At 38.3% G+C, this 24,202-nt stretch overlaps 2 protein-coding genes across 5 annotated transcripts in view; one reads left to right on the plus strand and one right to left on the minus strand.

The window, feature by feature from the left end:
• On the minus strand, positions 1 to 19,072 carry LOC106884120 (ufm1-specific protease 1). Of its 3 annotated transcripts, none has more exons than XM_089339348.1 (6): positions 19,054 to 19,072; positions 3,545 to 3,667; positions 2,707 to 2,904; positions 2,110 to 2,212; positions 1,468 to 1,538; positions 1 to 171 (listed from the first exon to the last, which is right to left on the minus strand). In XM_089339348.1, the coding sequence occupies exons 2-6, from the start codon at positions 3,653 to 3,655 to the stop codon at positions 28 to 30; spliced, it is 627 nt and encodes a 208-aa protein (XP_089195474.1). In that variant the 5' UTR covers positions 3,656 to 3,667; positions 19,054 to 19,072; the 3' UTR covers positions 1 to 27. The 3 variants fall into 3 exon arrangements, with proteins under 3 accessions (XP_089195474.1, XP_014790830.1, XP_014790829.1); XM_014935344.2 differs by lacking the exon at positions 19,054 to 19,072 and adding an exon at positions 5,893 to 5,939; XM_014935343.2 differs by lacking the exon at positions 19,054 to 19,072 and adding an exon at positions 5,889 to 5,907.
• Positions 6,117 to 24,202, plus strand: part of LOC106884128 (IST1 homolog) — a 24,376-nt gene continuing 6,290 nt past the window's right edge. The window contains exon 1 of one of the 2 annotated variants that reach the window (XM_014935359.3): positions 6,117 to 6,628. In XM_014935359.3, coding sequence (XP_014790845.1) covers positions 6,360 to 6,628 — 269 coding nt within the window. In that variant the 5' untranslated portion in view covers positions 6,117 to 6,359. The remainder of the gene's footprint in view (positions 6,629 to 24,202) is intronic. The other variant, XM_014935360.3, reaches the window with a different exon arrangement.

The raw sequence follows: 24,202 nt of genomic DNA on the forward strand, positions 1-24,202 counted from the left end.
TAACAGTTCAAAAAGTCTTTATTGTTATTACTGTAGTTCATTTGATTTTAATTGTGGTAGACACAAATTATAAAAAGATTTTCCTTTGAAAGATTCTAAAGATTTCCATTTTATCCACCCATTCTTTATTAGTTTTTCTTCTGTCACAGATTCGCCATAAAAATGAGGATCCTGTAAATGTCAAAATAATATATTTAGAAAAAGTAAAGATGGAAAGTGGAAATGTTTACATAAGAAACTTCAAAGTCAAGTATTCATGTCTTTTACGAAGAGAAAACCCACAACTTAAGGAATGTTGTACATTCAACACTGGCTGATCTACTGCTGTTGTGGATACCCATCTGTAGCAAATTCAGTAGCTTCACTGAATCTCAGCATTATCTTTGGTCCAGAGGGCAGCAAGTTGGCAGAATTGTTAGTGTGTGTGTGTGTGGGGGGGGGGGCAGAATGCATAGTGGCATTTCGTCCATCTTTACATTCTGAGTTCAAATTCCATTGAGGTCAATTTTGCCTTTCACCCTTTTGGGATTGATAAAATAAATACCACCTGAGGACTGGGGTTGATGTAATTGGCTTACCCCAACTCCTACGGACTTGGTGGCCTTGTGCCAAAAATGTGAAACTAATATTATCCCTGGCCAAGATCCTTCTTAACCCGTTAGCATTCAGATTTCTCTGTCAAACATTATACGTATTTATTTACATTGTTTTGAATTACACATGCATTATTTGCAGCTTTGATATTTCAATGATGTGACTTTATTTTTAGAATGACATTGTAGGGTAGGTGTGAGAGGTTAAATCTGGCCAGTTCAAACATAAAACAAGTAGAATATTTTGGCCAAATATGGCTAGATTCAACACCAAAAGGTTAACTTAGGAAATGTATGTCCTTCACAAACCCCCACCAACACAAAGGTAAACATTTGTAGACAGGCGTGTAGGTGTTAATTCTTTTGATAACAACCTGGCTCTTTGATACAAACTTTCTGTTTTAAACGGATCTAAATTATAACTTTCCATCGAAATTTCATGTTAATTTATTAATAATGACAATTATTTGACTAAATTTTTCATTTTCAAAATTAATTGAAACAAGGTAAAGTATGATCTGAAAATGAACCTTCCATGAAAATTTTATGTTAATTTATGTTCCAAATGTGAAACATGTAATTTAGTGGTTAGGGTGTTTAGCAAGAGATTGTAAGGTTGTGAGTTCAATTCCTGGCAGTGCATTGTGTCCTTGAGCAAGATACTTTATTACACCTTACTCCAGTTCACTCAGCTAGCAAAAATGAGTTGTACCTGTAATTCAAAGGGGTCAGCCTTGTCACACACTGTCATATTGAATCTCCTTGAGAACTACATTAAGAGTACATTTGTTTGTGGAGTACTCAGCCACTTGCACATTAATTTTGCAAAGGGCTATTCAATGAAAGTGGGGACTGACTTTAGCTGGTTACTTACCAATACTAATAAGGCTTCAGATGCTCTACTGGCTCCAAATATACCTTTGGAGGAGTTATCATCATCACCACCTGAATAAATAATAGAAAGAGAACAATTAGAAACTGATTTTTTTTTGGGGGGGGGATCACATGTTCACGTTGGAACACATGGGGCCCAGTTCTCTGATTCAGGCCTATAGCATCCCAAACCAAGATGCTTTGGCCACCCCACGTGTCTTTCTCCATAACACATGCATCACTGTAGCATTCACCCCTCCTACGCCACACCTTCACTCTGCCATCTGAAGTGGAAATGCAGTACCAGCTCTTGTCAGAAAAAACTATTGACCTCCATTGTCGATGCTGCCAATGTCAGTGCTGTGTAGCCCACTGTAGACATGCCTGATAGTGGCAGGTGGTGAGGACAGGCCCTCAAGCAAGACGACGGCAACACCGGTTGTTGGTGGCCAGTTGACGTCATGCCATGTCATCACTGTCCAGTGCCAATGGTCTTGCAAGCTGTCACTCCGGCCGGTCTGAAGCGATCACGGAAGTGTTGCAGGTGGATGAAGTGGTCCTGCCTGGGCGTGGTCACCCAGGTGATGCATAAACCGAAATATTGTAGCAAATGTAGATTACATAGAAGAATACAGTGACTCACCCATCATTATTGGTGACCCAAAGTTTTGAAAATGCCGATCTAGTTCCTCAAGATGATTTGACAAAGAATAACCATCTGTGACATGTAGGATTTTCCCAGGAACCTGAAAAGTAAAACAATTCTATTTGTAGAATGGCTGTGTTGTAAGTATTTCGAGTCTTTCAACATCAGACATCCTCATTCAGGTGACCCACCCAACCGTGATCAAGCCCCAGCTTGTGCTACCCTTGTAGCATTGCCCCTTTCAGGGTTTGAACCTCCTTATCCACAACCACCTTGAGGTACCCTTTACTGTCTCTATAGCCACCTTAATGGTTTTCCATCTAATGGCGCCTGTAACACCTCATCAAGTTGTAAGTTCTGCAGAGGGACTGGTCTACAAACCCTCTGCATCTCACATCTCAAAGAGATCCCACCTTTTGCTCAAGTTTCCATGAATTTAGATCAAACACAGCACTACAAGGTGGCAAAGCTAAAACTTCACAGCTCTGGTCAAACAACCAACCCATGCCAACATGGACGACAGATGTTAGAGGAGGATGATGATGATGATGATGAAGTATATATTTAAAATAATTACTTTATTTGCAGACTTACATCATAAAAGTAATCTAAACACATGGCAACTTCTAAACTTCCAATCCACTGCTTTGATCCAAGAAAACTCGCAGGTTTATCTCCCATCTCTACTAATGCTTCTTGGATTTCTTTGATGCTTGGAACGGCTCGACTCGATTTCTGGTGAGTAATCCAAGAACATAGAGACTGGAGTGTCCGATAGCCACATCCCCATCCCTGAAATAGAAATATTTTATACAAAGGAATGTAACCTGAATTTTTGGGGAAGATGAAATTAGTTCCAATATACAAACACATTTTCCATCATTTAACTTCTTTGTTACTGTAATCTTTTTGAAATACACTGCATTTGTTTTAATTAATTTTGAAAATTATGATGAATTTAGTAAAATAATTATCATTATTAAGTTGGTTTATGAATCATAAATTAACATGGAATTTTGATGGAAGTTTTTAATTTAAATCACTTAAAAACAGAAAGTCTGATAATAACTACAGAAATCAACCGTCCAAAGGCAAATGGGTTAAGACAATCTCTCAGCATACATTCACATGGACTGGTTTCTGGATTGGCATAATAGCCTCACCTTCCTCAGCACGCATTACCGTAATCCTAACCCTAACCCTAACCCTAACCCTAACCCTAACCCTAACCCTAACCCTAACCCAACCCGTCATGTTGAAGTCTGTGCTGCAACTGATTCATTTTGCACCAAACCATGGCAGTCGCCAGTGTGGAAATAGTTTTGATATGGAACCAATGATTCGCAAAGATATCATTGATTCTGTTATTATCTAGAGTCAATGATATCTGCGCAAATGATTTTTTCACGTGAATTATTTGTTCCGTACTTACCGTGTCATTAACACCATCGCAGCCATAATGATAATACTGATAATCTCCCTTCACGAGGACAACATTCTGTTCAGGTCTGTCGAGGTGGCAGTGAACATTTGTCAGTAACATCAGATTAGAAAACTGGAAGCACCGAAGCAGAATAAATAAGCTTCAACAAAGATCTAATGGAAAATGACAAATTAAAATTATTTAAAGAGTTAATATACATTTGTATCACTGGTTCTATGTAGAAAGTATGCAGTACTTTCCCTAAAGTGCCTGGCATTAGGAAGGGCATCCAGCCGTGGAAACCATGCCACAACGGACAACTGAAGACCAGTGCAGCTCTCTGGCTTGCCAACTGCTGTCAAACTGTGCAGCTCATGCCAGCATGGAAAATGGATGTTAAACGATAGTGATGACTATGATGATGATGAAGATATAAAAAAAAAAAAGAAAGCAAAAAAAAAAATCAACCAATACTAGTGAATTTTTTTCTCCCCTTCTCTGCTCTTTATAAATTGTTTCTAATTTAGACACAAGGCCAGTGTAGCAATTCTGCGACAGGCATGAATAAAACACTGACAATTCAGAGCTGTCCTAACTACTGTGTGTGTGTGTTAGCACTTATTCTAAATTACAAACTTTGCCTTACTCTGCTATATAATTCGCCATTATCTCCCCTTAATTGTCAGAAAATTATAAAAATAATTTTAAAAATTGTAGAACGTGAGTCCCCAAGGATATGAAATTAATCGTTTAATAAACCTCAAGGTTGTATCATCTACTCCCACTTCCGACCGGACCAAACCTTGGGAGTGAATTTGGTAAATGGAAATTAGAAAGAAGCCCGTTGTACATACACATACACATTCATGTGTGCGTTTGTGTTAGAGAGGTTACTGAAAAGTCCCTGGCTTTGGATAAAAGAAAATACAAGAGGGTCAGTTAATTACGATTTTATTCAAAATAGTCCCCCTCTCAGATTCACACACTTATTGCAGCGGTCCTTCAGTTTTTTAAGCCCTGTAAAAAGAATTTAAAGCCAGGAACGTATATGAGTGCGCGTATGTGTTCGCGACACTTTGTCTTGACACCACAGGCTAATTGTAAAGAAAATCACTCATGGTGTTTGTGTTGTTTAAGTGTAGGCATGGTTGCGTTTCAAGAAGGTTGCTTCCTAATCGCATGGTACTGGGTTCAGTCTCACTGCGTTGCACCTTCGGCAGGTTTCTTCAACCATAGCACTTGCGAAGATAGACCTCCTTAAAGGGGTTTGTTGAACAAATCGTCTCCAGTACTTACTTTGCAAGTGTCATAACTACAAATGTATACCCCGCCGTCTTTGTTGCCTCATAACTTCCAGAGAGATGGATACTTTTTAACGAAACTTTCAACAAATAATGGCTTAGATTCCGTAGATTGAGTGAATGCAAAGATTTGTTGGAAAAAAGTTTTTCCGTGGGGTTGGGGAGAGGAGTTTCGGAAAATTCAAACGACCCATTTTCCCTCTCATAACTTTCAGGAAAATAACATTTCATTAATATATATCCATTTTCCTGAAAGTTAGGAGGGAAAAATGGGATCTTGTGAATTTTCCGAAAGTCCTCATCCCACTGTTCGTGTGCGCAAATTTTTGTTTTCTAATTTTTTTTACACTTAGGCTGTTTTTTTTTTGTTTTCGCAACCGGGGCTTAACCTGTATATTGACCAAATCACTTTAGTCAAACTGCTAAGTTACATGGGCATAAACAAACCAGCACCCGTTATCAAGCGGTGGTGGAGACCAACACAGATCATATATACGATTGGCTGTCTTTCAGTTTCCATCCACCAAATTTACTCGCAGGGTTTTGGTTGGCCTAGGGTTATAAGAGAAGGCTGGACTAAACCCGAAAGTATGTTTGCCTGAAGAAAATATAGTTAAGTGGAGGCGCAATGGCCCAGTGGTTAGGGCAGCGGACTCGCGGTCGGAAGATTGCGGTTTCGATTCCCAGACCGGGCGTTCTGTGTGTTTATTGAGCGAAAACACCTAAAGCTCCACAAGGCTCCGGCAGGGGGTGGTGGCGACCCCTGTTGTACTCTTAGTCTCACTCTTTCTTGAGTAACGCTGCGATGGACTGGCGTCCCGTCCAGCTGGGGGGAATACATACGCCATAGAAACCGGGAAACCGGGCCCATGAGCCTGGCTGGGCTTTGAAAGGGGCGACGTTGATCGTTTTTTTCGGATGCTAATATACTGAATGTGAGGAAACGAAAATCCTACTTTTAATGAAAACAACGTGGAAAATATAAAGCGTCGCGAGTAAAGTGAAAGGAAACGGTTTCAAGCGAGAAAAAAAAGAATGTAAAAACGACATACATACACTAAAATCATATCAACGTCCGGTTATATTCCGCAGAAATTACATCCCTGTAATGACGAAGAAGTGGGGGGAGGGGTGATGAGATTTAAATCTTTTTTGTTTTTCTTTGAGAAATAGATATAAAAATTTTATTAAATATTGTAAAAAAAATGATTAAATATATATTAATTTATTTTGTTTTTTGTTTTTCAAATGTAAATAATATTTCGGAAGTGATCCTAGTTATTCATTTCACGATCACCACCACCACAACAACAGTGAATGTATGAAGTCGGGTGGTTGCTAACCTAGACGGAAGGATCGGCCTTGGATTTGTGGCCTTGTGGGTTGTCAATTTTTATTGTGGATCATCTTTAGGGAGAGTGAAAGGGTAGAAATATATCCGTAACAAAACTAATCGTCTTTCGTGCTTCACTTGATTGAAAAAAAATACCAAATATAAGTATATATATAAAAAAACAGACAAAATGTTTAGGACAGGTCCTAACTATACCAAGTTGAGCACAAACCTTCGTCTGACGGTCAATCGACTCAAATTACTGGAAAAGAAGAAAGCTGAACTTGCTCAAAAAGCCCGTCGTGAAATTGCGGACTATATTTGTAATGGTAAAGAAGACAGGGCTCGGATCCGTGTTGAACACATCATTCGCGAAGATTATTTGGTCGAAGCTATGGAACTTTTAGAGATGTACTGCGATCTATTGTTGGCCAGGTTCGGACTTATCCAAACACAAAAGTATGTATATATTCCTGTGTATATGATATATATCTGTGTGTGTGTGTGTGTGTGTGTGTGTGTAGCAATACATTACCTAATTTTTTGGTCTTTCATCTATTCTTAAACATTTTTATTTTTCTTAACATTCGTTTTAAACTGTGTGTTCCTGATATTATTTTTTTATTAAACCCTATACATTATACACCCACACGATGTCTGGTGACAATATTCAACGCAAAACCGATGTTAATATCCTGACTAGTTATATATGTCATAACCTGTAACATATTGTTTGGTGAAGCTAATATATATATATATATATATATATATATATATATATATATATATATATGAGTTTTCCGTCTCCTGGATTAGTTGCCGTCACAGACGAAAACAAATCATATATTATTGAGTGTCTCTAACAGCTCGCAGTTGGACACTTATACTTCAAAACCGACCATTAGAATCCATTATATATATATATATATATATATATATATATATATATATATATATATATATATATATATATATATATATATATATATATATATATATATATATATATATAAGCAACTTGACTGTTCTTGTAAAGAAACTGTAATCTAAAATAGGAAACTTGTCTCAAACACTGGAGTACCTGTTTTTGACTTGCGGATACCTTAGTTCCATAACATGTAGATACCCGTACTATAAACACCACACACAAACACATCTTTTAATTTCTTCAGGAAGGGGAAAGATAAGGGTTCTGCAGCCCCTCCTTCCAACTACATTTCTGTAGAATCTAACGAGAGAGGGTTGCCTATAGGTATTGCTACCAATTTTCACTTTGTCTAAAACTGTAAACCAAAAAAACTGACAAACTTCATGAGCCCCCCCCCCCACCATGGGTGTCTGTGAAATGTATGTATACATCTATGTTTATGCGTGTGTGTATGCGTGTCCCTTTTTACCCGATGAAACCACTGGTCTTTGTGAGGTATTTAACTTGTCAATTCCTACAGTGAGTTTTTACTGACCAAACAACTTGTGTTGAGTTGTTTGCGATTTGTATACACACACACACACACACATATATATATACACACACACCTGATGTAATGCCGTACTTATTTTTCACACGTCCGTTTTCATCTGTCCATTTCACACCCAAAACGTCATCGAAAACCTACCATCCATTAAATAACTTCAAAGTAATGCTGTTATTGCTCCATTCACTAGTTATAGCAGCCAAATTTCCCTCAAATTTGACCACTGCTACTTTTTAAAAAAAAGTTTCTATCTTTAAGTAAGAGTACATTGAGTATTGTAACCAGATATATTGATAGAATGTAAGGCTTGATTGTCACGGTCGGAACAGGTCTGATCACAAAGCCTGTAAAGAACCATTAAACAGTTGTTTATTCTGTATTTTGATGGGACACTTTACAGTAATCTGTGGCTGTGTGGTAAGTAGCTTGCTTACCAACCACATGGTTCCGGGTTCATTCCCACTGCGTGGCACCTTGGGCAAGTGTCTTCTGCTATAGCCTCGGGCCGACCAAAGCCTTGTGAGTGGATTTGGTAGACGGAACCTGAAAGAGGCCCGTCGTATATATATGTATATATATATGTGTGTGTGTGTGTGTTTGTCCCCCCAACATTGCTTGACAACCGATGGTGGTGTGTTTATGTCCCCGTAACTTAGCGGTTCGGCCAAAAAGAGATCGATAGAATAAGTACTAGGCTTACAAAGAATAAGTCCTGGGGTCGATTTGCTCGACTAAAGGCGGTGCTCCAGCATGGCCGCAGTCAAATGACTGAAACAAGTAAAAGAGTAAAAGATATATATATATATATATATATATATATATATGTGTGTATGTGTGTGTGTCTATAAGTATGTCTAAATACTGCAGTGAAATGACTCACATCTCGTGACCATCCCTCATGTTTTGACAATTTCCAAAATGTTGTTTTTCTTCTTCTCTGACACATTTGAACCTTCTTTAAAAGATCTTAATGTCGTTGTTCGTCTTCTTGTTGCTGTGAACAATTTGTTTTAGGGTCAGCTAAAAAAAAAAAAAGGTTAAAACTAGCACAAATATAACCAGCGCATGTTAGCTGTTTCTTGATTAGGATTTCAAATTTTACTGAAGTCAACATCGTCTTTTAGGTGGAGTTTCTTTAAGAAGTTACAAAAAAAAAGAAATAATAAAATTTATGAAAATAAAAGTTATTTACTTTTAATTTTCGGAATTGTGATCTTTTTTTCGTTTTGAATAAAAGAATTTATTTGAGCTAGAATGTTTATTCCCAAACTCCTCTCTAACTTTTAATTCAGAGTGTACGGAATAAGTTTCCATTAATTTTTTTCGGTTGTTGTTTAACCTCAGACCAGCTCTTATCGAATTCAACTTTGATCATCCCACCTTAAATTTTTTTAAAGCTATCTTTAGCTGCATGACAGTAGAATGTGATTCGAGGGAATTTAGCTGCTATTTTTAACAGTTCGAACGACCGACCGACCACGTAGAGGCAATGCTGTCTTTAGACATAGGCAGACTCGGTAGTGCCCCACGGGTCCTATGCTAATCTATGTTTGGGTATGCAAGGGCCCAAGTGCATTGTTTTTACCCGGGAACTCTGTAATGTTGTTTAAAAGGGGGTTCTAAGTAGAGGCTCTTTGGAGTTTTATAATTATATATAAAAGTTCTCCACCCACGCAGATACGCCTAAATATTTCTGTCGTACCCCAACGAAAGAAAGGCGTTTACAGTTGTTAACACCCCACCCTAGTTGACTAACACTAAAATATAAACCAACTACACCCTTGATGAGTAATTCATAGTCTATTGATTAGCATCCGAGAACATATTTTCTGATAAGTTAATTAGAGCTTTGATGTTGTTTAACCCGCAGATCAGTCGCGATCAAAAGATGTTCCAAGTTGTGACCGTCCCATTTATTATTCATACCTAGTGAATCTAGAATTACCTGACATCACATGAACGTGTCTTTTCTTTCTTAAGACGAAAGGGTGTGTGGGTTTTGAAAGAGATTTGACTGCTATTTCTGGTTAGTTTGTTAAGACGATAGAGTTGTGTATTATTTGAAGGAGATTAATTAGGCTGCCATTTCATAGAAGCTTTCCTACGTCCCTCGTTGCTTTGTTCGACCTGTTAATTTACTTTAGAGCTGTACTCTGTATATGTCTATCATCTGACACAACATATTGCAACCAACCCACTTGAGTTTTAGTTATTTATTGTAATCATGTTACTGACATTCCAGAAGTGGCAAGTGTTCTAAATCGCAAGTTTGGAACCATTAAACCCAGAACCTTTTACATTCACCCTTTACCGGCAGACATAAAGAATGTGGACCGCCCCCCCCCCCTTTCGTTAGTTTCGTTCTAGTAGGATGGCATGGTTGTTTGTTAAACTATTATAAGAAAGAAATTTCGATTGAGAAAATTGTCGTAATTTGTCGGCAAAACAGTCATTAAAAAAGTTCGTAAACGCCTACCCGTAACTGCAGTTTTTTTTTAATGTTTTAAGTTTGTTTTAACCATTTGTCCTTTTTATCTTTTGCTCGCAGCCAAACTGAGGCTGGGTGACACCACTGTGAGGTCATTCTCTCCCTCTTCGTTGCTGCTGCCCCATGCCTCCTCGACCTTACTCACCATGCTTTTCTTCACCTTGGCGACTTTGGTGTTGTCATACTTTTATCCGACCAGATGAAGCGACATCTGGAGTGGAAGGCAGCAACCAGCTGGCATTCCTCATCCTGCAGGAGGATCCTAAACCTTTTGTCGATGCCTGCCAAAAGTGCGTCGACCAAGGGACTGAAGTAGACGGAGGCCCTTGGACTTCAAGTCCTTGAGCCTAAAAGATCATTGCAGCATCTGTTGGCAGCAGAGTTAACTTCTGTTAAATGGAAGTTAATTAGTCCGATAACGATTTCCAAAGTTAACTTAAAGGTTAAGTCGTTAACGAAAATGTTAACTTCGCTGATTAACGGTTCGGTGCCCAGTTTTGACACACACACACAGACACACACACACACACACACGCACGCACATAACTATGACAGGCTTATTTAAGTTTCCGTCTACCAAATCCACTCACAAGGCTTTGGTCTGCCCGAAGCTATAGTTGAAGACACTTGCTCAAGGTGCCGTACAGTGGACGTATTCTATGTTATTTTTATACTTCTGTTGTTAAAATCCCTCCCTATCTCTCCCTACGTCTCGAAAGCTGCATTTCTGATGCTGTTTCAATCCCGCAATCGGTAGAGGGATAATTTTGCTTGTAATTGCAGTGTGGAAAACATATTGGCCATTCAAAAATACACAAAAACTGTTACACATTTATCATGCGGTGTTTTAATGAAGTGAAGCGGTTACATAATTGTGATCTTATTTAGGCAACAAGTAAACAGCATTGCTCAGAATTTGAGTAACCTCATATCAAATCACCTGCTTGACAAATACACATCTGAAATTCAAATAGCTACAGCTAGGTTACCTAAGTCTTGAGGAACACCGTTAATTGTTGCCTAAATAACATCCATGCAACAACTTAACTTTATAGAAACACTGCATAATAAATGTTTAAGTGAAGTTAACTATCTTTGTGGGTTAATGAATGGCTAACAAGTGTTTAGCATGCTGTAATCGTTTTAGCTTCAACACGGTCTCAGATCAAATCACTTACCTAGTAAGTATGTCTCCGAAATTTACTTATAATGTCACCTTCATATTACACGGAATATAAGCACAAGCGTAAATACGACAGGGGATTTATTTTAAAAGGTATTGTTAAACGAAAAGGGCATTATTCAAAATGAAACCAAATGGAAAAATATACGAAAATAGCTGTTCTTTTCTGAATTAACGAAGCGAATAAGTATTATCTTCAAAATACACGTTATAATTATTATGATAGATAAGGTTTATTAATTAAAGTTACTGTTTTTATTTCTCCACACTTCGTTGAGTTAGCTTATTACGCGTGCATCGTTGAAAAGAGACTGTTCTTGTTAAGACGACACACTTTGAAAAGTAAACAAAAATATTTATTAATTTCAAAGATTTTGGAATAGAAATTATCGTTAAGAAGCTTTCTTCTCAACCTTGTGGTTTCGGGTTCAGTTCCACTCAGTGGCATCTTGAGCGAATGTCTTCTAAAGTCTTGTGAGTGGATGTGGTAGACGGAAACCGAAGGAAGCCAGTCGTGTGTGTGTGTGTGTGTCTTGACATCACACAATAGTTGTAAAAACAAGCATCACTGTCAGGCGGGTGATCTCCTTTGTTTCCACTCGTATGTTCTATTTCTGGCGTGTTTCTACAGCCTGATGCCTTTCCTAATATCAACCACTGTACACCAGCATGAGAGAGGTTGTCATGTCCTTGACAGGACTAAAGAGTTCCTTTTGCAATGTTATAAATATGTGACCTCTGTAAAGGATCGTAAGACATGTTGTTTAACCCCTTGTCAGCCCTGAATAATCCAACCATGACAATCCTGTCTTTTTATATATATGAAGGTCTATACTATCACATGTATCTATTTTTTTCCCCAAACAGTTGGAGATGATTTGAGGGTGATTAAACTACTATATCTAGCAGGTTAAGCAACCACATTAATGCTCTCAAATTAGTTGGGGTGTTTCTTGTGGGAGACATTAAATGGTAATGATGATGCAAGTATACAACCAGTTTCTTTCACTTTCCATCGACCAAATGCGTTCACAAGGATTCAGTTGGCCCAGCTTTACAGTAGAAGATACTTGTCCAAAATGCCATGCAGTGGGTGTGAACCAAGAACCACTTTTCTTAATCACACACTGTGTCTATAAAAACAGCTTGTTGCGCCCAGATCCTAACATATCTCTTTTACCCTTTTACTTGTTTCAGTCATTTTGACTGCGGCCATGCTGGAGCACCGCCTTTAGTCGAGCAAATCGACCCCAGGACTTATTCTTTGTAAGCCTAGGACTTATTTTATCGATCTCTTTTGCCGAACCGCTAAGTTACGGGGACGTAAACACACCAGCATCGGTTGTCAAGCGATGTTGGGGGACAAACACAGACACACAAACACATACACACACATACATATATATATATACATATATATGATGGGCTTCTTTCAGTTTCCATCTACCAAATCTACTCAAGGTTTTGGTCGGCCTGAGGCTATAGTAGAAGAAGACACTTGCCCAAGGTACCTTGTGGTTCGTAAGCAAGCTACTTACCACACAGCCACTCCTATTACATATTCCTGCATTCCTCAGAGATCTATAAAATAAACTCCACTAACATTACTTGGAGGTGGTCATGGTAGAGATGAGGTCGATGGAGGTAACCAACTCTATTTACTCCCACCATTTCCCTCCTTCTCTACCCATTCACACAATGAAAATGATAAAAAAAAAATCCTAACATGTCTTTGTACTTAGTCATGAGAAATCATTATACAGTTCATGTTTATTTCTATTCAGTTATCTGGTTAAGTGTTTTGTAATATCACTTATTGATGAATGAGACCCCACTAATGTTCAGTCTGTATTTGCATACTATCATATATTTATATATTTTCCTAAAAACTCATGTTTGTATATGGTATATATATGTATATATATATATATTTAAAAATAGGATAAAATCTTTAGAAGAATTTATCAAGTAGTCGGCGTGAAAAGCCTCATAAGGAAAACATTTTTAATTATTCCCTTTAAATATATTTATTTATATTAAGGGCATTACTATACATGAATGCCTCACGCTATGAGGGACTCTTAAAGTCAAAACTACCATAATAAATACAGTGTACCAACACACACATAGATATATATATACATACATACATACATATATGTGTATATATATATATATATGCATACATACATATATATATATATGCATACATATATAAATATATATATATACACACACACATATATATATGCATGTATATATATACATACACATATATATATGTATATAGAGATATAGATATATATACATACACACACACACATATACATATATACACATATACATACCTTTACATAAATATATAAATACACACACATATATATATGCATACATGTATATTAGAATAAATACATAATGAGAATGAAGATTATTTCTGTAATGAACAAAGGCAAAAATAACTGTTTGTGATTGTAAAGTTAGACAATAGGCTCCACAACTCCCTTTCTCTGTCTCCCCACCCCTACCCCCAAAATATAGGAGAAAATATATTGAAAAAATGGAGAAAAATGGAAAAAGAACGAAATCAATACAAGTTCTTGTTTCCCACCCATCCTCCTAAGTTAATTCCCTCTATTCATATCAATGTTGACTCTGTTATGTAAATAGATTTTCAGACTGTTTCTATAGAGTCCATTACTGGACTAATTATAAACACTCTACAGCCTTACCAAAATTATTGTTGCATTTTTTTTAGCTGAAGACTAATCATAATTTTTTATATGTTTATTTATTTTAGCTGAAGCTTAATCGTAGATTTTAAACTGAAGATTATTGCAATTTTTTACCCTAACCTAATTGTTAATTTTTATACCTTAGCTGATGGTAATTTTCACCTGAAGCTAATGATGATATTAGCCCTCAGTAATTATAACTTTTAGCCTTAATCTGATCATAACTTTTAGCACTGAACTAATCATAACTTAGTCCTAAGCTAATCATAACTTTTAGCCCTTAAGCTAGTCTTATCCTTTAGACCTAAGCTATTCACAACTTTTAGTCCTAAACTAATTATAACTTTCTAACCCTCAGCTAGTCATAAATTTTATAAATTTAAAGCTGTTAGCTGTAAGCTAGTCATAGTTAATTATAACTTTTTACCTTGCTAATTAGTCATAACTTTAGTCCCATGCTAATTATAACTTTTATCCCTGAGTTAATCATAACTATTACCTGTCAGCCGATCACACCTTTTAGTCCTGAGGCAGTCTTAACTTTAGCCCTGTGATAATCATAACTTTTAGTCATAACTTAGCACTAAGCTAATTATAATTTCATAGTTGAAGAATCTGATCATAATCTTGTAATGGAAATTCATTAAAATTTTTGGGCCCTAAAATTAATTGTAATTTTTCTATAGATGAATCATTACTAATTAAAGTTTTTACAGTGCAATGGTATTTATTTAGATTTTTATCTTTATTGTTGTTATGATCCTTCTCATTAATCTTATGATATGCAATCATTTTATCGTCTGACATGTGGTACCCAGTTGCACCTCTACAGGTATGTCGATCTGATGGGGGGGGGGGGGAGTGAGTTTATGTGTACACAAACATTTGAACACTGTAAACAAATCATCTGTGTGGTTGTTCGGCAAGAAATTGCCAAACTCTCATGTGTTGTCTAATAACTGGAAAGTCCATGACATATATATATATATCTACCAATGGAGATTAGCACTTATTGACTCTGTGGGGCCTATTAAGATAATGAGCCAATGGGATGAGAAATATGACTATGCAGTTAACCAGCCTGCTAGAAACAGTAACCAATTTCTTTCAATTCACATCCTACTGTCTTAACCCTTTTGTTACCATATTTATCTTGAGATGCTCTGTGTTTCCTTTCAATTAATTTTAAATCTAACAAAGAATTTAGTAAAATGATTTAGTTATCACTAAGCTGGTGTGAGGAACATAAATTGTGACCAAGGTTTGGTGGAAGATTTTGATTCAAAACTTATGAAACCAAGACATTTGTACTACAGAGCCAGAGGCGGTTTCAGCCGGGTTGGTATCGAAAGGGTTAAAGAGAGAAGCATATAATTGAAATTGAAACAGGATGGTCACAGCTGGAATACTGTTGATCATTGGTCTGCTTAATTAAGCAGACATATAATCCGGTTATACCCTTTCTACTATGCCTTGACCTAACTGAACACCCTAATATACCCCCTGACATGTAGAAATAAATCATATAGAGTGCAGGGTTCACATATTGCACCCTTCCTCTGTTCTCTCCACTATCCGCTCTTTTTCAGTTCATTCCCAATGTGTTTATGTGTGTGTGTGTGTAAATGTTTTGTCTGATTTGACTGACAGGAATTCAAAATATTGGGTGCACTAATGTTGGTAACAATCTACCTCCAAGTGCACTGGTGTAGGTCATTGTTTCAACTGCCTTAAGTGTCTTTTAAGATAGTGTGCTCTGATACGAGGGAGATTTGGCTGCTATTTTTAGCACATTAAATGACCATGTAGAAGCTTGTTATCCAGAACAGATGATAGTATAGGGGATAAGGTATTTAATCTGGCTCTTGTCTTCTTTGTTGGCCCTGATGAAGTAAGTCTATGATCAAAGCCATTCCAGCTTCGACCATCCCACCTTTTTAGATGATGTATCTTGAATTACATGTCTGTGAAGTTAACATGCAAGTGGCTGAGTGCTCCACAGACATGCATGCACCCTTAATGTAGTTCTCAAGGGGATTCAGTGTGACACAGAATGTGATAAGGCTGGCCCCCTTTGAATTACAGGTACAGCTCATTCTTGCCAGTGGAGTGAACTGGAGCAATGTGAAATAAAGTGTCTTGCTCAAGGAATTGAACTTACAACCTCATGATCTTGAGCTGAATACCCCTGACCACTCGGCCACATGTCAGCAGGGATAATCAAATGGTAAGAACAAACAACAGTGAAGATGGTGATACTGACAACAACAATGACTACGACAGTAATAATGATGATGATGATGATGATGATATGGGGGAGGAGGAAGAGAAGGAAGATTATTTAACCGAGAAAACAAAGACTGTGAGAGCTACAGAAACTGCCCACCTGAAGGAGATTTTCTAGAGGTAGACATTGCTTCATAACAACATGGCATGCAGCATTTAAAGTCTTCATATCTGATACTGTTTTTCTTTTTTTGTTTATGTTTAGTTTTGTCATTTACTTTAATGGCATTACTTTCATCTGGTTAAACAAGATGTACCTGGCTTAATGAATCAACTGACACCCGACAGGTATTTATTATTTGTTTAAGAAAATGGCTGTGTTGTTATTGGTTATGATGTTTACTTTGAGCTCATGTGGTTTTGCATTCAATCCCATTGTGTGGCGTTTTGAACGAGTGTCTTTTACTTTAGCCCCAGGGGCAATCAAAGCCTTGTCAGTGGATTTGGTAGAGAGAAACTGAAAGAAGCCCATATATATGTGTGTGTTTGTGTGTGTGTGTGAGTGTGTGTCTGTCTCTCTTGCTCTGACCTCACGTGATGGTTTAAGGCAGTGAGCTGGCAGAATTGTTAGCACGTCGGTTGAAATACTTTGCGGTATTTCATCTCCTGAAAGGATGAAAGGCAAAGTTTACCTCAGCGGAATTTGAACTCAGAACGTAATGACTGGCAAAATACCGCTAAGCATTTCGCCCAATGTGCCAACGATTCTGCCAACTTGCCGCCTTGATATCAATATAATATTCTTTTCTACTCTCGGTACAAGGCCCAAAATTTTGGGGGAGGGAACCAGTCGATTAGATCGACCCCAGTATGCAACTGGTACTTCATTTATCGACCCTGTAAGGATGAAAGGCAAAGCCAACCTCGATGGAATTTGAACTTAGAACGTATCGATGTGCAAAATACCACTAAGAATTTTGTCCAGCATGCTAATGATTCTGCCAGCTCGCCGCCTTATATTAATATGATAACGAGCAGACATAGACATCCTCTCAGCCTCCTCCACTTTGATACAGTTAACCATTCGGAGTTTGATTGACGGAGGGAGAAAATGCTGCATCAACACTTGTCTTGTACCCATATCGTTTGGATAGTTCATGATAGTGTAAAGTGAAGTGTCTTGCTGAAGGACACAATACACCCCATTATCCAAGAATCAACCCAGCATGTATTGTAGGAATCTTTCATTATGTTATAAACATCAGCTTAACATTGGAGAATCTAGTTATTTTACTAAACCCCTCCAAATCCTGGATTTTGATAATTATATATTTAAGATGAAATTGTACAGCCAGGCAGAGTATTTTATATGAAATATAATGACAAACTGATTAATAAGATATATAACATTCTTTCAGACATACCAAAGTAGTAGATCAACGCATTAGTATGTCTCTCTTTTTTTTCTTTAATAACTACTATTAGATTTTAGATAAAATAAGACAAGCAATTTACCGTTTAGAGTATATAATTAAAAAAAAAAAGCTAACTTTGCTTTTTGTCCAGAAGGATGACAATTAATTAGGTTCATGTTCAATGCATCTCACCAGAAATGGAGAGCTGTAACTGGTGAGATCAACATGGTTGGTTAATGTTCCATTTGGAAAGTTCCAAGGGTCATGTATGTGAGACATCACATGACAGTCATATTATGAGGATAGGGAAGGGCTACAGTGGGGAGAAGACAAGTGGAATGCTCTATACATTGTGTGTATGTCTATATAATTAGGTTTTTCTTTTAAGGTTCCAAAGTGATGACCACCTATCAGGAGAGACCCTCCCCTCTCACCACCCACTTTTGGATTGCTCTGAATGCCAAGGCCAAGTACATAGTCATGTTCAAAGACCCATGCCCACCCCTCTTATTCACATTCCAAAGGAGCAGGAGCTTCTATGAGGTCACTCAGCATGCTAGAAATAACAGCCAAAATTTCTTCAAATCAGATCCTAGTATTTTAAGAAAAGAAGGGACACATTAAGCAATGTAGTCTTATGAACCCCGAAAGAAAAAAGACAGGATGGTAGGATGGTAATGACTAGAATGACTTTGATCATAGATCTGCTTGATCCAGGTCGACCTGGGGCTAAACAACATCAACCTCGACAAACACACTCACTTCTCTGTAACATAACGCAATAAAGAACTCCTTCGGTGATCCATTTTGGTCATGCGTCCAATTGCATTTGGAATATCCAACACAGAGATTCCAAACAACCACAACGGTGAAAGGCACGCATGCATGCACACACACACACACACATACATGATGGGTTTCTTTTAGTTTCCGCTTACCAAATTCACTCACAAAGCTTTGGTTGGCCCAGGACCATAATAGAAGACACTTTTCTATGGTGCTGTGCAGTGGGACTGAACTCAAAACTACATGGTTGGGAAGCAAGTTTCTTAACCGCATCATCACAATTTACCATGTTGTCAGACAAAAAAATCTTAAAACAATCTTAATTCTATTTTCATCATCATCATCATCACCATCATGTTGTTATCATCATCATCATCATTGTCTCACCATTACACCCACTTTCTGTACTGGCATAAGTTGGAAAAATCAACTTGTCTGCCCCTTCCACCCTTCCCTCTCTCTCTCTCCCCTTTCAATCGTCTCAGTTCCCTCCTCCTCCATTTCCAAGGGCCACCCACCCCTATTTTTACGAGTAACACTGAACCAAGTGTAATAATTATTCAAACGTGACTTACTTACTGTTTGGCCATAACAATTCCGACTTCCTTCCAAAGTTCACTTGGTATTTCTTTGTGTTGCTGAGAATAAAAGTTTATTGTCAAAAGCGGTTTTTGTCTTTCAATTTTATGGTTATTGTTGCTGTTGCTGCTGCTGCTGTTGTTGTCCTTCGTAATTCATGGCCTGAAATCAGGTCGCAGAGAAACTAGTGTTATTGCATTAAGGCAGCAAGCTGACAGAATCAGTCGCACGCTGGGCAAAACGCTTTACTCTTTACTCTTTTACTTGTTTCAGTCATTTGACTGCGGCCATTCTGGGGCACCGCCTTTAGTCGAGCAAATCGACCTCAGGACTTATTCTTTGGAAGCCTAGTACTTATTCTATCGGTCTCTTTTTGCCGAACCGCTAAGTGACGGGGACATAAACACACCAGCATCGGTTGTCAAGCAATGCTAGGGAGACAAACACAGACACACAAACACACACACATATATATATATACATATATACGACGGGCTTCTTTCAGTTTCCGTCTACCAAATCCACTCACAAGGCTTTGGTCGGCCCGAGGCTATAATAGAAGACACTTGCCCAAGATGCCACGCAGTGGGACTGAACCCGGAACTATGTGGTTGGTAAGCAAGCTACTTACCACACAGCCACTCCTGCGCTTGTGGCATTTCGTCCACCTTTAACGTTCTGTGTTCAAATTCCGCCATGGTCGATAATTCTTCCTTCTTCACCATGGTGTTGAACTAATTTTTAAAAAATTCAAAAACCATCTTAGTTTTATGAAACATGGCAACTTGTCAGCACAGGTACCCCCCCTCCTCCCCTGCACCATCACTGGATGAGAAATACTGATCAAAATATATTTCTGTAACAACAGCTTTGTTTAAGGATTTACTTATCAAACTGACTTCTACCAGAAATATCTACTGGCCTGTATTGCTTTCTATCTCTCTGTCCCTCTTGTCCCCTACCACAGCTGAAACTGCTCTTGAGAACTATCTGTCCACGAATTTACTTACCAAATTGACTTCTACCAAAAATATATACAGGTTCTTTTGACAGGTCTTGTTTAGTCCTGCTGGGTTTCTAGCAGTCCTCCTCACTAGGCTTGCCTGGTGAGGAAGGTTGCTAGAATAAAAATGAGGCCTGTAAAAAGGATGGATAAACATGGTGTAGGTTCAACGACTATCAAGCAATAGCATGGGCTCTCGGATATTCCGGGTTGTCGTCCAGCCTGCTGGAAGACCACCAGGAGTGAGGCATCCCTTAGCTTATGTTAAAGCATGTCTCTAGAACCTGCTTCAAGCCCAGGCTATGTTTGCTCCAATAACCGGCAGTGACTTAGCGAATACTCTGTGATGGTTGACAATCGACAGCAAGATGTGCTGCTACGGATCAAACTATCCCAAAGACTGTTTGCATGTGATCAGGGACCACACGTGAACTTGTATTCCTACAGAAACTCTGAGGAATCGGAGCCGGCTTAACCCACCCCAGATGAATGCAGCTGCAAGTGCCAGTAAGGCATGTGCTGTTTCCTGTCTTTCTGTCCCTTCTATCACTACTAAAACAATAACTGCTCTTTGGAATGTCTAACTGCGTACCTCCACCTCCACCTTCATCCATCCCAACCAATCAGTTCTCTTTCTCTCGTTATCCTTATTGTGTGTCAACTCTCAGACCCTGCAGGAGAAAACAGCTTTCGTTTTAGTCCCCAGTCCTTCCTCCCCCAGCACTACATTCCTCTTGAAATCACTCCACATTCATAGATTTTTATTTCCTATAGACATATATATTCTCTTTCTCTCTCTTACACACACACAAATGCACACACATTCTAAATACACCCATGCATGCATGCACCTATCCATACATAACTTGCATCCATCTATTTTCCGTCTGTCTGTCTGTCTGTCCATGCATCCATCCACTCATATACACACACATACACATGCATGCACACATGCATGCACACATGCATGCACACATGCACATTTGCATTTTTGGAACAGTAAATAATGATTGAAAGTACACATATAAAATAGACATATGCACTCACACACACACACATAAAATGATGCCCACGTACACACGCAGACACACACACACATAATGAGGATCACATACACACGCAAACATATATACACACATACACACACATGCACACACAATGATGTCCACATACACACGCAGACATATATATACACACACATACACAAAACGATGCCCACAGACATATACACACACACAAACACACACATGCAAAATGATGCCCACATACACATGTACACACACACACATGTAATGATTCCCCACACACACACAAACATAGATGCAAATATAAGAGAGTGTTGTATTTAGTGTTGCTGTTAATCTCTGTTTGGGTAATGTGCCATTTGTGTGTGTGTGTCTGTCTGTCTGTCTGTGTGTGCTGCATTTACTGAGATTTCTGCTTCAGTGAACTTCATGTATTCAGCCATTTTGTTGATTAATTTACTAAAGGGGCCCTGAAGGGAATTGGTGGTTGTGATAGTGGCAGTGGCAAAGGCGCGCGCGCGTGTGTGTGATTGCAATTGTATATGGCTGGGGGGGGGGGCGGTTGTTTATGATTTAAACAGTTAATTGCCTTGTGTAGTAAAGATATATGAAGGGTTGGAAATGGAAAGTGTGAAGCATTTCGGATAACTAATTAATTAAGTGCATGCAGTGGAAGTATATATAGGTGTGTGTGTGTGTGTGTGTGTGTGTGTGTGATAGAAGTAGTCTGGCATTCAGAGATAATGATAGAGAGAAAGAAGCAGCATAAAGGATCTATTGTGAGGCATTAACCAAATATGAATGGAAAAGCAGCAATGAGGGCCTAATCCAACCAAAATTGGTTCAGTTTTCTAAAGTGCCAGTAATTCTGATTCCATAAACTGTGTCTGTGTGTCTCTCTCGATGTATTTGTTTGTCTAGTTTAGTTTAGTGTGTGTGTGTGTGTGTATACTCAGTACTCATGATTTCAATTTAAAATCTCAGCCATCAAGGGGACAGGAATGGCAGCTGAAACCAGCTGAAGGTGGATGTAAGTGGAATCCTTCTGTAGGCAAAGACTAATTCAGTCCTCATTGTCCCACTCAGGCAAAGTGTACAGGACGAGAGGCAAATCACCTGTGATCCTGAGATGTCTGCGAATGATACAGAAGGCTTTCTGACATTGCAATGGATTCAGAAGAAGAGCTTGTAAAATCCTCTGGGCAGCTCCTGCAGTCTCTGCCATGGGGCAAAGCCTCTCTAATGTCTCTGGACATTCAGCATGACACTATAATTTGGCACTAAAGCGGCGAGCTGGCAGAAACATTAGCACGCTGGGCAAAATGCTTTGCAGCATTTCGTCTATCTTTACGTTCTGAGTTCAAATTCTGCTGAGGTTAAAACTTATGATGTCAAATAAGTCAGTATTGAACCACCAACACCAAATAAATGGCACCAAAATGGCTGTGCCAAAACATTTCATACCCCTGGTTCCTTGGGTGTCTTTAGCAGAGTCCACTGTTTTGCAAGCATTCAGGCCGGGGTCCCTAGTTTGAGGGTCTTTCCTCCCTCCTTCCCTTCCACTTGCCAGGAAGTGGGCAGGCTGGTATCAAAAGAGTTTAAGGGTCTTTGAGGCTATAATAAATCTGAGATAAGTATCAGCTTGTGGTTCCTTGATCTCTGGAAAGGGACACAAAAGCAAGGATTATCCACCCCCCACCCCCAGTTTTTTAAATTTTTGTTTTTATAGTCCTAGCTTATTTTATCTTCAATGTATGTGTCTATTTTTTATATTCAATTTAGAATTCACACCAAGAATTCCAATAATCTATTTCTGGAGAAGTGAAGCATTATTATTATTGTTATTGTTTTTTTTGTTTTTTTTTGTCTTTCCCTGCTAAAGTTAATTAAAAAATTCCAGCTATACACACAGCAGAAAATTTATATGGAAACCAGAATTCTAGACATGTTCTGCTTTCAGACCAGTTTAAAAAAACAATTTAAAAATTTTACATTTGTGTCGTATAAATATATATATAAATAAATAAAAACAAAAAACTGTCAATGTGGTTGGATACTTAATGTATCACTTGCACAACACAAGCAGTTATTATTATTATTATTATTCAGTTGTTCTATTTTTATTACGTGCTTTCACTGCACTACTGAGCACAGTTCTGTGTGCCTTGGGTATGTGCTGTGGTTTGTTTTAGTGTTGCTATTTTTACTGCGTTGAAAGTGTTTTACATAGGCTGTGTGCAGTGCCTAGCAGTGCTATTTTCTCTGTGTTATATATATTCATAAGTCCTGATGTTTTGGTTATTATTATTATTATTATTATTATTATTATTACTACTAAGAAGTCAGCAAGCTGGCAGAATCATGAGCCCTCTGGCTGAAATGCTTAGCAGCATTTCATGTCTTTGTGTTCTGAGTTCAAATTCTGTCAGGATTGACTTTGTCTTTCATCCTCTTAGGGTCGATGAAACAAATACACCGCCCCCCCCCAAAAAAAATTGCAGGCTTATAGAAGAAAGAATTATTATTATTATTGTTATGATTATTATCATTTAAGGCAGTGAGCTGGCAAGTAAAATGCTGAGTGGTATTTTGCCCACCACTACATTCTGGGTTCAAATTCTGCCGAGGTCGACTTTGCCTTTCATCCTTTTGAAGTCAGTAAATTAAGTACCAGCGAAACATTGGGGTCGATGTAATCAACTAATCCTCTCCTGCCAAATTTCAGGCTTTGTGCCTTTAGCAGAAAGGATTATTATTATTATTATTGTGAGCTGGCTGAACTGTTAGCACACCAGGCAAAATGCTAAGCAGCATTTTGTCTGTCTTTTTCTTTCGAGTTCAAATTCTGCTGTGGTAGACTTTGCCTTTCAGCCTTTTGGGGTTATTGCAATCAGCTTGTCCTCCTAATCAGAATTGCTCACTTTGTGCCAAAATTTGAAGCCACTACTACTACTACTACTGCCATCACCACCACCACTACTACCACCACCACCGCCGCCGCTGCTGTTGTTGTTGTTGCCTGGTTATCTGCCAATATTGGAAAGTTGCCTCATCTCCCTCAGCCTCGACCAATAAGAAACCTTCCCAGATGCTGATAATGCTTCTCTTGGCCATTTCATAA

The sequence above is a fragment of the Octopus bimaculoides genome, chromosome 21 (genome assembly GCF_046866305.1).
Source record: "Octopus bimaculoides isolate indiv1 chromosome 21, ASM4686630v1, whole genome shotgun sequence".
NCBI classification, from domain to species: Eukaryota; Metazoa; Mollusca; class Cephalopoda; order Octopoda; family Octopodidae; genus Octopus; species Octopus bimaculoides.

Bases quoted from the DNA above. Each gene is read 5' to 3' on its own strand.
- LOC106884120 (XM_014935343.2), bottom strand. The intron at 2,905-3,544 runs GTAAGTACGGAA...TTTCTATTTCAG, and splicing joins GCGATGGTGTTAATGACACG to GGATGGGGATGTGGCTATCG. The intron at 2,213-2,706 runs GTAAGTCTGCAA...TTTACTTTTCAG, and splicing joins GTTTAGATTACTTTTATGAT to GTTCCTGGGAAAATCCTACA.